General features: G+C 38.8%; 1 protein-coding gene across 5 annotated transcripts in view; it reads left to right on the top strand.

Annotated features, from left to right (window-relative positions):
- FMN2 (formin 2) overlaps positions 1 to 13,201 on the top strand; it is an 872,215-nt gene that overhangs the window by 143,900 nt on the left and 715,114 nt on the right. For all 5 annotated transcript variants that reach the window (XR_012318036.1, XR_012318035.1, XR_012318037.1 and 2 more), the window contains exon 4: positions 8,592 to 8,653. Coding sequence is in view for 2 of the 5 variants with exons in the window: in XM_073671454.1 (XP_073527555.1) it covers positions 8,592 to 8,653 (62 nt within the window). In the remaining 3 variants the exon portion in view is untranslated. The remainder of the gene's footprint in view (positions 1 to 8,591; positions 8,654 to 13,201) is intronic.

The raw sequence follows: 13,201 nt of genomic DNA, 5'->3' as shown, positions 1-13,201 counted from the left end.
GTGCGTTTAGTTGAACCATCATTTATTTTTCAACAGGACAATGACCCCAAACACACCTCCAGGCTGTGTGAGGGCTATTTGACCAAGAAGGAAAGTGATGGGGTGCTACGCCAGATGACCTGGCCTCCACAGTCACCAGACCTGAACCCAATTGAGATGGTTTGGGGTGAGCTGGACCGCAGGGTGAAAGCAAAAGGGCCAACAAGTGCTACGCATCTCTGGGAACTCCTTCAAGATTGTTGGAAGACCATTTCCGGTGACTACTTCTTGAAGCTCATCAAGAGAATGCCAAGAGTGTGCAAAGCAGTCATCCAAGCAAAAGGTGGCTACTTTGAAGAACCTAGAATATAAGACATATTTTCAGTTGTTTCACACTTTTTTGCTAAGTATATAATTCCACATGTGTTAATTCATAATTTTGATGCCTTCAGTGTGAATGTACAATTTTCATAGTCATGAAAATACAGAAAAATCTTTAAATGCGAAGGTGTTTCCAAACTTTTGGTCTTTACCGTATACATACATATATATAAACATATATATGTATGTATGTGTATATACACAGTTGACCACTGCCTCCTACTACAGATTCTCTCATCCTTTGGTGTCAAAAACCTTGCCCTATTCTGGATCTCCTAATACCTTTCCAACCGCACTTTTAGCGTCTCCCGCTCCCACACTACCTCCTCACCCCGCCCTCTCTCTGTTGGAGTCCCTCAAGGCTCTGTCCTAGGACCGACACTCTTCTCAATATATACCCTTGGCCTGGGACAGCTCATAAAGTCCCACGGTTTCCAGTACCACCTGTACACTGATGACACCCAGATCTACCTCTCTGGCCCAGATGTCACCTCTCTGCTGTCCAGAATCCCAGCGTGTCTATCAGCCATATCCTGCTTCTCCTCTCTTTTCCTCAAACTCAATGTGGACAAAACTGAACTCATTATCTTTCCTCCATCTCGCGTATCTTCCCCATCTGATCTATCTATCACAATAAATGACATCACACTTTCCCCTGTACCAGAAATCCGCTGCCTCGGTGTAACCCTCGACTCTGCTCTGTCCTTAAAACCACAAATCCAAGCCCTCGCCACCTCCTGTCGCCTCCTGCTCAAAGATATTTCCAGAATCCGTCCTTTCCTCAACCTCCAATCTACTAAACTGCTTGTGCATGCCCTCATCATCTCCCTCCTCGACTACTGCAAAATCCTCCTCTGTGGCCTACCTGCTAACACTCTCGCACCTCTCCAGTATATCCTTAACTCTGCTGCCCGACTAGTTCATCTCTCTCCTCGCTACTCCTCTGATACCCCCCCTTTGCAAATCTCTTCACTGGCTCCCAATTGCCGAGCGTATCCAGTTCAAACTACTAACACTGACCTACAAAGCCATCCATAACCTTTCTCCTCCATACAGCTATGAACTAATCTCCCAATATATTCCCTCACGTAATCTCTGGTCCTCCCAAGCAGGGCTGTGGAGTCGGTAAGCTAAACCTCCGAATCCGACTCCTCAATTTCCATGCCTCTGACTCCACGACTCCTACTCCCTCATACATGGCTCATGTTTAAGTGATAAATTTACTGTAGCACAGATTAATCTCATCTAAAAGTCTAGACCCTTAGATCAATAGGACAGACGTTTATATGACATTTCATAAGTTTCCCAAATTCTTATGAAAAAATATTCCCCAGAAACTGCATTGAACTACTGTACCCAATTTATTATATATTTTCGGAGTCGGTCCATTTTATACCAACTCCGACTCCACCAAAATGGGCTCCGACTCCACGACTCCGATTCCGACTCCACAGCCCTGCTCCCAAGACCACCTCCTCTCCTCCACACTTATTCATTTCTCACCCAATTGCCTCCAAGACTTCTCCCGAATATCCCCCATCCTCTGGAATTCTGTGCCTCAACACGTCCTATTATCTGCAACGTTCGGATCCTTCAGATGGAACCTGCAAACCCACCTCTTCAGTAAAACTTACAACCTGCAATGACTACGCTGCCGCATCACCACTACCAGGGCTGCTGCAACCCCCCTACCTACTGTCTCCTTCCCCATCCTGTAGAATATAAGCCAGCAAGGGCAGGGTCCTTTTCCCTCTGTACCAGTCTATCATTGTTAGTTCATTTACTGTAAGTGATATCTGTAGTTTGTATGTAACCCCTTCTTATGTACAGCACCATGGAATCAATGGCGCTATATTAATAAATAATAATAAAATATATATATATATATATATATATATTAGTGCCTTGATAAAATATTCATACCCTATGAACTTTTCTACATTTTTACAAGTTACATCTACAAACTTAAATGTATTTTCATGGGATTTTATGTGATATAATATAGTATTCAGTCAATACTTTGTAGAACAAACCAAGTAGGAACCCAGTACTCACGTGTGAAATAATTAGCCTTTTATTGTTGTCTCAACATACAAGTCATCAGACGTTTCAGCCCCTCCCAGGCTTTTTTCAATAATATGGGTTGAATACATTCAAGGGCTTATATAAGTAACATCAGATACATTTCATCATAGTGAGGCTACAGTAGTTACAAGAAAATATAACCAGCACAGTAAAATAGAATAATTGCAATAGACTATAATTTCACTGGATAATATATATGCACATTATAGTTATTATTTCTACCAATCCCTGCACGTGTTAATAAAATATATAATAAGTTGATTTCTCGTGGTTTTATAACATTTCTTTAAATACATAATACAAAACTTATTATTTCATTTGTCTAAATGTTGATACATCAAAATCAAAAAACTTTTTTTAATTTTTAATTTTTTTTTATTGCTATTCTTTATTTTAAATTTATAATTTGCATATTCTTTACATTCCAAATTATTGACAATATATAAGATGTGGTTTCAGTTATCTATAGACATAGAGATATTTCATCTCTGTATCCAGAAATAATATTCCCATAAACTTTTCTACAAAAAGTTTGCAGATCTACTTGTGACCGATGTCTGAAAAAGGGAAAAGAAATATGTTTAATTGAAAAAAAGGATGAAGAAAAGAAAAACTTGTTAACTAATCTTGTGTAATCCGACTGATGTCATATTCTTTGTTCAATCCGTTGGGGGATAGAGTATTTAATTTGTGGATTCAAAATGCCTCTCTCTTAAAGGGGGCTTTTTTAATATTACCCTATTTCCTACTGGAAGTTACTACTTCAATCACCTGATATTTTAGCCATGCAATTGTGTGATTATTATCCTTGAAGTGTTTTGAAAGAGGTCTAACATATCCCCACATTGAATTGTCGATTTATGTCTATTGATACAGGTGCCCACTTGCTGCGTTGTCTCCCCCGCGAGGACACTTAATTGCGTTTTTGCGTTTCCGTTTTTTGCTCCCCTTCTTCCCAGAGCCATAGTCTTTTTATTTTTTGGTCAATATGGCCGTGTGAGGGCTTTTTTTTTTGTGGGACGAGTTGTTCTTTTAAACGCCATCACTGGTTTTACCACATTGTGTACTGGAAAACGGGAAAAAAATTCCAAGTGCTGTGAAATTGCAAAAAAAATGCAATTCCACAGTTGTTTTTTTTTTTACCACATTCACTGAATGCTAAAACTGACCTGCCATTATTATTCTCCAGGTCATTACGAGTACGTAGACACCAAACATGTTTAGGTTATTTTTTATGTCAGTGGTGAAAAAAAAATCCAAAATTTGCTAAAAAAAAAAAAAAATGGCGGCATTTTCCGAGACCCGTAGCATCTCCATTTTTCGGGATCTGGGGCTGGGTGAGGGCTTATTTTTTGCTTGCCGAGCTGATGTTTTTATTGATACCATTTTGGGATAAATCCAACGTTTTGATCGCCCGTTATTGCATTTTATTGCAATGTTGCGACGACCAAAAAACTTAATTCTGGTGTTTAGAATTTTTTTCTCATTACGCCGTTTACCGATCGGATTAATTATTTTTTATATTGATAGATCAGGCGATTCTGAACGCGGTGATACCAAATATGTGTATGTGGGAATTTTTTATTATTATTTTATTTTGAATGGGGCGAAAGTGGGGTGATTTAAACTTTTATATTTTTTAAATTTTTTTTAATATTTTTAAACCATTTTTTTTACACTTACTGCTTGCTTCAATAGTCTCCATAGGAGACTAGAAGCTGCAGTTTCCTGATCGTTTCTATCTCATACAGGCGACGAGCAGATCGCCTGTATGCAGGAGAAATGCTCCTGTTCTATGAGCGCCAACCACTAGGTGGCGCTCATAGCGATCAGCACATGACAACCACTGGTGTCTGCTGCAGACCCAGGGTTTTCATGCCCACCCATCAGTGACCCGCGATCACGTGACGGGGTCACCGATAGGCGGGGTAAGTAACGCGCTTCCGGCGCGGCGATGTTAAATGCCGCTGTCAGAGATTGACAGAGGTTAACAGCCGCGGGTGGATTGCGATTCCACCCGCGGCTGTTGCTGGCACATGTCAGCTGTAAGAATCAGCTGACGTGCCCGGTTCAGTATGTACTCACCCAGGGCCGGCTCCAGGTTTTTGTGGGCCCTGGGCGAATGAGTCTCAGTGGGCCCCTTTAACACATACCACGATTCATGATGCACAGATACCGCAGAGAAATATATATATAGTACAATGCTGAAGATTTCACTTCTTACATTACATGACCGATATCTATTGTAAATTCCACAATAGCTCAGAAACCGATGAATCGCTCCAAACAGTATACTGGCCCCCATATAATGCTCCATACAGGATACTGGCCCCCATATAACACTCCATACAGGATACTGGCCCCCATATAACTCTCCATACAGGCTGTGCCCCCACATAATGCTCCATCCAGGCTGTTCCCCCCACATAATGCCTCATGCAGGCTGTTCCCCCCACATAATGCCCCACGCAGGCTGTTCCCCCCACATAATGCCCCACACAGGCTGTTCCCCCCATATAATGCCCCATGCAGGCTGTTCCCCCCATATAATGCCCCATGTAGGATGTCACCCCCCTTATAATGCCCCATGCAGGATGTCACCCCCCCCTTTTAATGCCCCATGCAGGATGTCACCCCCCTCCCTTATAATGCCCCATACAGGATGTCACACCCCCCTCCCTTATAATGCGCCATACAGGATGTCACACCCCCCCTCCCTTATAATGCCCCATGCAGGATGTCACCCACCCCTCGCTTATAATGCCCCATGCAGGATGTCACCCCCCCTCGCTTATAATGCCCCATGCAGGATGTCGCACCACTCCACCCCCCCTCCCTGGACGTGGGGGAAACAGGAAAATTGAAAAGAGATGTCTTTGTAGGTTGGTGCGAATGGTGGAAAAAACACCACGTCAAACATCCAAAGACCTGAAGGCCATCCCATTCCCATTGAAAATCTTTGGGGTGAGTTTAAATATGTCATTGGGAAAAAAAAACCTGCTAACATTCAAGAGCTTAAACAAACTGCAGGGGAAGAGTGGGAGAAAATTCCAGCTGAGAACTACAAGAAGCTTATAGATGGTTACAAGAAACGTTTGGAGGCTGTCATCAATGCCAAAGGGTGTGCAACTAAATATTAATTAGGGGCGCCTTTATTGTGGCACATGCTGTTTATTCTGTTTCTTCTTTGAAATTGCAACATGGAAGGTGAAAAACAATGTTTTATTGTTGTATTACTTTGGACCACTAATTAAAAAATCCTGAAGATATAACTTTGGTACATTTCCATTTACTTCTGAAGATAACGTACATTATGTCCTTAAACTTCATGGGTGCCAATAACGATGAGCAAGACTGTATCTTCAGTGTAAAGTAGATGATGGAGTCCTAGAAGTGATGTGTCCTCCACAGAGCTCTGTTGTCAACATCATCGAGTTTGTCTGGGATTAAATGAAGTAATAGAGGGATTTGTGCAAGCCTACATCCACAAATGATTTATGGTTAGTTCTCCAAGATGTTTAGAACAACCTTCCTGTTAAGTGTCTTCAAAATCTTCAGTACAAGTATACCTAGAAGAATTGATGTCTTGATACTGTTTTGAAGGTAAAGGGTGGTGGTTACATGAAATATGGATTTGATTTACATTTATTTCTTGTTCACTCATCTTACATTTTATTAATTGATAAAAATAAACTGTTAATACTGTTATTTTTTTTAAAGCATTCTTACTCTGCATCATGTATTCCGCACTTCCCTATAAAGCTTTTGCACTGTACTGTATATATACAATGCATTGCAATACCAAGAATGAAAAGTCATGAAGGTATTAAAATCACAGGATCAATAGACATTAATGATGAAAACATAGAAACAAATTTTTTAAAACATCTCGATCTTTTCAGTAATCAAATATGGGAACTCAGAGAAACAAATGTACTTTTACACCTTGGGATGCTGTCACTGTGGTTTTTAATTCTTGTCGGCGGAATGTTCTGCCACACTGAAGCACTTAGTAATACATATCCTCCAGATCCGCTGCTAGCAGCTTCTTTTGCTATTACTGACCAATGAGGTGCCAGATTTCCCCAATGGAAGACAAGTCCAAAGACACAGGCCAGAGTAGCACATTTAGGCCATGCAGGTTGTTCACAGTAGCATGAGCAACATGTAGCATAGCGTTGTTATGTTAAAAAATGGCTCCTGGAATGCTTTCACGTTCCCTTGTGAAAGCCTATTCATAGCCTTGTCCACATGGTCTCCAAACCAAACTCAAGCTAAAATTACACCAAAAACAAAAGTGGGAATCATCGCTGAAGACGATAGACCTCCATTTCAGACTCCACTGCTGCATTACGTTGCACCATGGAATACTTTGAGGGCGGTGATGTGAATTCAATAGAACACCTGTAGCTGTTTATCTGGCTCATAGCCCAGTCTCATGCACATGCCTTCTGTTGGCTTGTGTAGACACTATATGATGCTTTAGCCTTTATTTGCTCAGAATGGATTACTACACACCATTCTTTGATTCTGGCGAGACCACATGGGCGACACCAAGAGGCTTTCACAAGGGAATATTACACCAATCCTACTTCCTGGATTTTGGTGTGAGGTGGCATAAAGGACAATAGCCAGACATCTTTAGTCTGCATTCCAAGTATACTAACATCTCAGCATTACATCGTTTTGGTTGTGGAACCACTGGTTTAGCTTTTCTGCAAGGTGTCCCAGGAGCCAGTTTTCAATATGACAACACTAGGCCACATGTTGTTCGTGCTGCTGTGAGCAGCTTGCTTGACTTAAAGAGGTTTTTCCACAAACAAAAGTTAATTTTAATCAATAGATCTTGGAATAATAATAACTTCCACAATTGGATGTGTTTAAATAATATGTTCCTGTGCTGAGATAATCTTATAAATGTGCCCCTGCTGTGTACGGAGTAATGGCTCTATCTGACCGTACAGGATCATTGTCTGGTCATACCACAGCTCCTGGGCAGGGGAGGGAAGCAAAAGAGAGTGTACAGACATTACAGCATGGGATTGCAGCTGATTCTTTCTGTGATGTAAAACATTTTCTGTTTTTAAACAATGTTTTACTTCAAAGAAAGAATCAGCTGTGATCCCATGCTGTAATTTCTGTATCCTCTTTTGCTTCCTCAACTGTCCAGGAGATTTGGTATGATCAGACCATGTTCCTTCATGGTCAGACACAGCAGGGGCACATTTATAAGATTATCTCAGCACAGGAACATTTTAGTTAAACACATCCAATTGTGGAACTTATTATTATTCCAAGATCTATTGATTAACATTAACTTTTGTTTGTGGAAAAACCCCTTTAAGTGTGCTACCATGCCCTGCAGCGTATCCGGACTTATCTCTCTTCAAACTCATCTGGGATGTCATTGTTTGGCAATTGCAAAGGAAGCTGTCAGCAGTGAATCGTAATGATTTACATGCAAAAGTGCGTTTAGTGTGGCTGGACTTTCTTCAGGCCGCTATTAATATCCTCATTTATAGCATATTAAGGCGTTTAAGTGCGTGTATTTATGTGCTTTGCACTCATACTCAATACTGAATAAATTGAGATGTTTTGAAAATTTTGTTTTTTTTCCAACATTTGCATATTATTAAGATGACTATCGAACAAAAGTTTTTTTTATAATTCCATGACTTTTCCTTCTTGGGGTTAAAATTTGAATTTTGAGGAGTGTATTTGTATACATTTATATTTACATTTTAATGCCATAGTACTGGCATTTTTTAATTTCTAGAGAGAAGTTTATGATGAAAAACAATGGTATATGCCATACCTCAAGCATGCTGCATTTAAAAAAAATACCACTGATTAAAAAAAGCCCATCAGAACCCAAAAGGCAAAAATATCTAGTTATGTCTAAACATTAAATTACACAATTTTAAACCAGACAACAATGCAATGAAAAACAATTATAACGTCACAAGTAACATGTAAGACAGTGCTATAGTTTTATCTTTGTGCTAATTGTTTGAGTACCACATTTTAGAAAATTTGGATTATCACTGATATCATTTGGGACCTTAGATAAGTCAGTATCCTGTGGGTTTATGGCTTAAAAATTGTAATACATATCTAATCTACACTACTTGTTAATTTCATTCCAGAAAATTCTTCAGAGGAATTTGGATTTCAGAAGAAAGCAATCAAACACACTCAGGAGATTGTGGTAAGTTGTAGTAAGCAATCATTTCATAATGTTTCAAAATGATCCTCATTTTTACATTTATTTATCTTAGTACTGAATACTTGTAATATAATTTTGTTAAATGTTAGCAACATTTTAGATTTTCTTCATTTTTAATTATGCTACCCATAGTTAGGTAGTAATGGCAATTGCGAAAGACTTTTTCATTACAAAGAACAAATATATAAATTGTGTCTGCTGATGGCTTTCACTCTGGCTTCTTTCTTCCTGGCTGGGCTTGATTAGTAACGGCTCCGTCAAAAATTTGTGATCTTTCTAGTACTCACAAAACTATCTCCGCTTCATCAGTGTTTTTTATCAGATTGTCGTCATAGTTAGATCAGTGGGTAACTTTTACTGTAATAGTTTGCTCAGAGTTTCATCAGTTTTTCTCGAATGATATAAAAGAGATGAAGAAGGTTTCTCAAGCTCCTCATATCAAACAGTCCATGAAAACAAGACAAAACAAAAGGGGTTTCCATGTGTTAAAATAAAAACACTTCTGCTCTCCTCCCGTGTCCATTCGGTTCCACCAGTGTCAGCACTCAAGTTCCCAGGGCTCACTTGAGGTTATGTCACGCAAGCCCTGCGCCCATTAGCGCTGATGTCACTGTCTCCATGTTCTGACAAATCAGACATCAAGAGTGAGAGAGCAACCACAGGTCTGACTTTCTGTTGATGTTCAATACATGCAAAAGCGGTGATAGTGAATCCAGCACTGATTGGGCGTAGGGCTCACGTGACGTAATAACCTCACTTGAGCATCGGGAACGTGAGTGCCAACACTGCTGGAAAGGTGCTGGCACTGGAGGTGAGTATAGGTGTTTTTACTATAAGGAGGCCAAACATGAGAAATAAGAACAGGTTGTCCTAGTAGTGGACAACCCCTTTAATATCCGTCAAATGTTTTTTTTTTTTGCGCAGATCACTCGGTCCGTAGAAAAAAAAGGACATATACAGTACCCCATAGACTATTATAGATACAAGTGTTATCCGTAAAAATCATGATTAGCACTCGTATGAGAAAAACTGACTTCTGAATGAGCCCTAAGTCTCACAATATTTGTATAAAGAAAATGTAGTAGAAAACCCTGACCTTTATTTCATAAAGTAAATGCTGTAAAAGCAAATTCCCCAAAACAATAGGAGTGTAATGCCTTTTTTTCCACTGCATTTTTCCCCCTCTTTTTTTCCCCTCTTCAAAAAAGAAACCCTTAAAAGGACACCAGGTTTTTGACACCTAATCTGATAGAGGCATAATGTGGAGAAAAAGACCGTGATTCCAGCAATGTGTCACTTACTGGGCTACTTGTTGTAGTTTTATATAATCACTGTTTTACAAGCAGGAGATTATCACTAGATGACTAGGAATCTTGCTGCCATGAGGTCTTCCATATTGATGAGTTCTATATTACCCCACCCCCAGCATTGATTAGCAGTTTTCCACCTATGCACAGTGCACACGGGAATCTACCAATCAGTGGTGTGGGAGGGGTTATATAGAGTTCAACATTCATAGAACAGTTACATTTGCAGCAGATAAAACAGTGATTTTATCAAAGTGACAGGAAGCAGCCCAGTAATTGATAATTCTCTGAAATTAGTGTCTCTGCCCCTACATAATGCTGCTGTCTGATAGGGTAGCAAAATCTTGGTGACTAAGATTTTTTTATTGACTGCCACATTCCAATAGCAATTACCGTTTTCTCATTGATATTGTTGTATGTTTTTTCAGGATGAATTGTATTATTACATTTTGATTCACATCTAACCAATCATCTGTTATTAATTCCTCCATTGTGGTTTTCCATTTTTATTATGTTCTGTTTATCATGCTTTTATAATTTCAAGTTAGTTTTTTTTAATGGTTTAGTACTTTTGAGCGATAAGAATGTGTTTTTCGAAATCTCCACCAGAAAAACCATAACGTTTTTCCATCAACGTAGCCATTTTTTCGATAATTATCAGACTGGTTTCATTGGTACTATTGGGATACATATATTTTATAAATTACATATACAGTATGTGTATTTCCTAAATGTATTTACAATTTTTTTTTTCGAAGTAGAAAAGGAAAAAAAAACTATTACACAATTGTTTTTTTTTTGTTTGTTTTTTCCTTCATAATTATTTTCATTGTGGTTAAAATAACAATTAAATTTCATGGTACATGTCATTACTTTTACATGCCAAATTAAAAAATTGACAGGGCAATTTAAAGATATGAATAAGATACAAGACTTTATTAAACTCTAAGTAAGCAAGCCCAATTTTTTAAATCTGATGTATTACTTTATATGGTAAAAACTCTAATGTTTAAAAATATCCCAGTGATTCTGAAACTGTTTTTTTATGATACATTATATTTTATGCAAATAGTAACTTTAGGTCGATATGTTTTGCGTTGATTTATAAAAATATCAAACATTTTCAAACTTTGAATGGGTATACCATTAATCCAGATTGTTACTTTACACAAAAAAGTTAACAAACAACATTTAATTATGTCTACTTCATGTCAGCATCATTTTTTAAACGTATTTTTATTTTGTCAGGATGCTAGAAGTTTTAATAGTTTGGCAGCATTTTTTTTTTTTTTTAAGGAAATTTACAAAACTTATTTTTAGGGACTTATTCAGTTTTAAAGTGACATTGAATGCCCTATATACAGCGGGGAAAATTAAGTATTTGTTACACTGACGATTTTGCAAGTTTTCCCACCTTCAAAGAATGGAGAGATCTGTAATTTTTATTGTAGGCACACTTCAATTGTGAGAGACACAATCTTTAAAAAAATCCAGAAAATAACATTGTATGATTATTACATACTTAATTAGTGTTTTATTGCATGAAATAAGTATTTAATACAATAGAAATAAAGAACTTAATATTTGGTACAGAAACCTTTGTTTGCAATTACAGAGGTCAGACGTTTCCTGTATTTCTTGACCAAGTTTGCACACACTGCAGCAGGGATTTTGGCTCACTCCTCCAAACAGATTTTCTCCAGATCTTTTAGGTTTCGGGGCTGTCGCTGGGCAACATTGAGTTTTTTCCAAAGATTTTCTATTGGGTTTAGGTCTGGAGACTGTCTAGGCCACTCCAGGACATTGAAATGCTTCTTATGGAGGCACTCATTAGTTGCCCTGGCTGTGTCTTTTGGGTCATTGTCATGCTGGAAGACTCAGTCATGACCCATCATCAATGCTCTTACTGAGGGAAGGAGGTTTTTGGAAAATCTCATGGTGCAGTTGTCCTGTCCCCTTTGCACCCGCAAGGTATGATATTTTCCCCACCATGTTTCACGGTTGGGGTGATGTTTTTGGGGTTGTACTCATCCTTCTTCCTCCAAACACAGCGAGTGGAGTTGATACCAAAAAATTCTATTTTGGTCTCATCTGACCACATGACCTTCTCCCATGCCTCCTCTGGAACATCTAAATGATCATTAGCGAATTTGAAACGGGCCTAGACATGTGCTGATGTGAGCAAGGGGACCTTGCGTGCCCTGCAGGATTTTAATCCATGACAGCATAGTGTGTTACTAACGGTAATGCTTGAGACTATGGATTCAACTCCCTTCAGGTCATTGACCAGGTCCTCCCGTGGGCTGATTCCTGACCTTTCTGAAAATCATTCTTACCCCACAAAGCGAGATCTTGTATGGAGCCCCAGACTGAGAAAGATTGACAGTCATCTTGTGTTTCTTTCATTTTCTAATAATTGTGCCATTAGTTGTTGCCTTCTGACCAAGCTGCTTGTCTATTGTCCTATTTTAGAGTAGGAGGGCTTCTTAAAGAAAAACTAACAAGTCTGTAAGAGCCAGAATTCTTGCTGGTTGGTAGGTGATCAAATACTTATTTCATACAATAAAATGCAAATTAAGTATGTAAAAATCATACAATGTGATTTTATGTTTTTTTACAGGTGCATCTCACTAAATTAAAATATCATCAAAAAGTTAATTTATTTCAGTTCTTCAATACAAAAAGTGAAACTCATATATTATATAGAGTCATTACAAACAGAGTGATCTATTTCAAGTGTTTATTTCTGTTAATGTTGATAATTATGGTTTACAGCCAATGAAAACACAAAAGTCATTATCTCAGTAAATTTGAATAATTAACAAAAAAACACCTTCAAAGGCTTCCTAAGTGTTTAAAAGGGTCCCTTAGTCTGTTTCAGTAGGCTCCGCAATCATGGGGAAGACTGTTGACTTGACAGATGTTCAGAAGGCAGTCATTGACACACTAAGTAAATGCAAAGTAAATTTTGCATTTCATTTGGAAATCAAGGTCCCAGAGTCTGGAGGAAGAGTGGAGAGGCCACAATCCAAGCTGCTTGAGGTCTAGTGTGAAGTTTCCACAATCAGTGATGGTTTGGGGAGCCATGTCATCTGCTGCTGTAGGTCCACTGTGTTTTATCAAGATCAAAATCAGCGCAGCCGTCTACCAGGAAATTTTAGAGCACTTCATGCTTCCCTCTGCCGACAAGCTTTTTGGAGATGGAAATTTCATTCTCCAGCAG

Source organism: Phyllobates terribilis, unplaced genomic scaffold (assembly GCF_046119375.1).
Source record: "Phyllobates terribilis strain yellow unplaced genomic scaffold, ASM4611937v1 Scaffold_3__8_contigs__length_932513732, whole genome shotgun sequence".
Classification (NCBI taxonomy): Eukaryota; Metazoa; Chordata; class Amphibia; order Anura; family Dendrobatidae; genus Phyllobates; species Phyllobates terribilis.
This window is presented reverse-complemented; position numbering and strand designations above follow the sequence as displayed.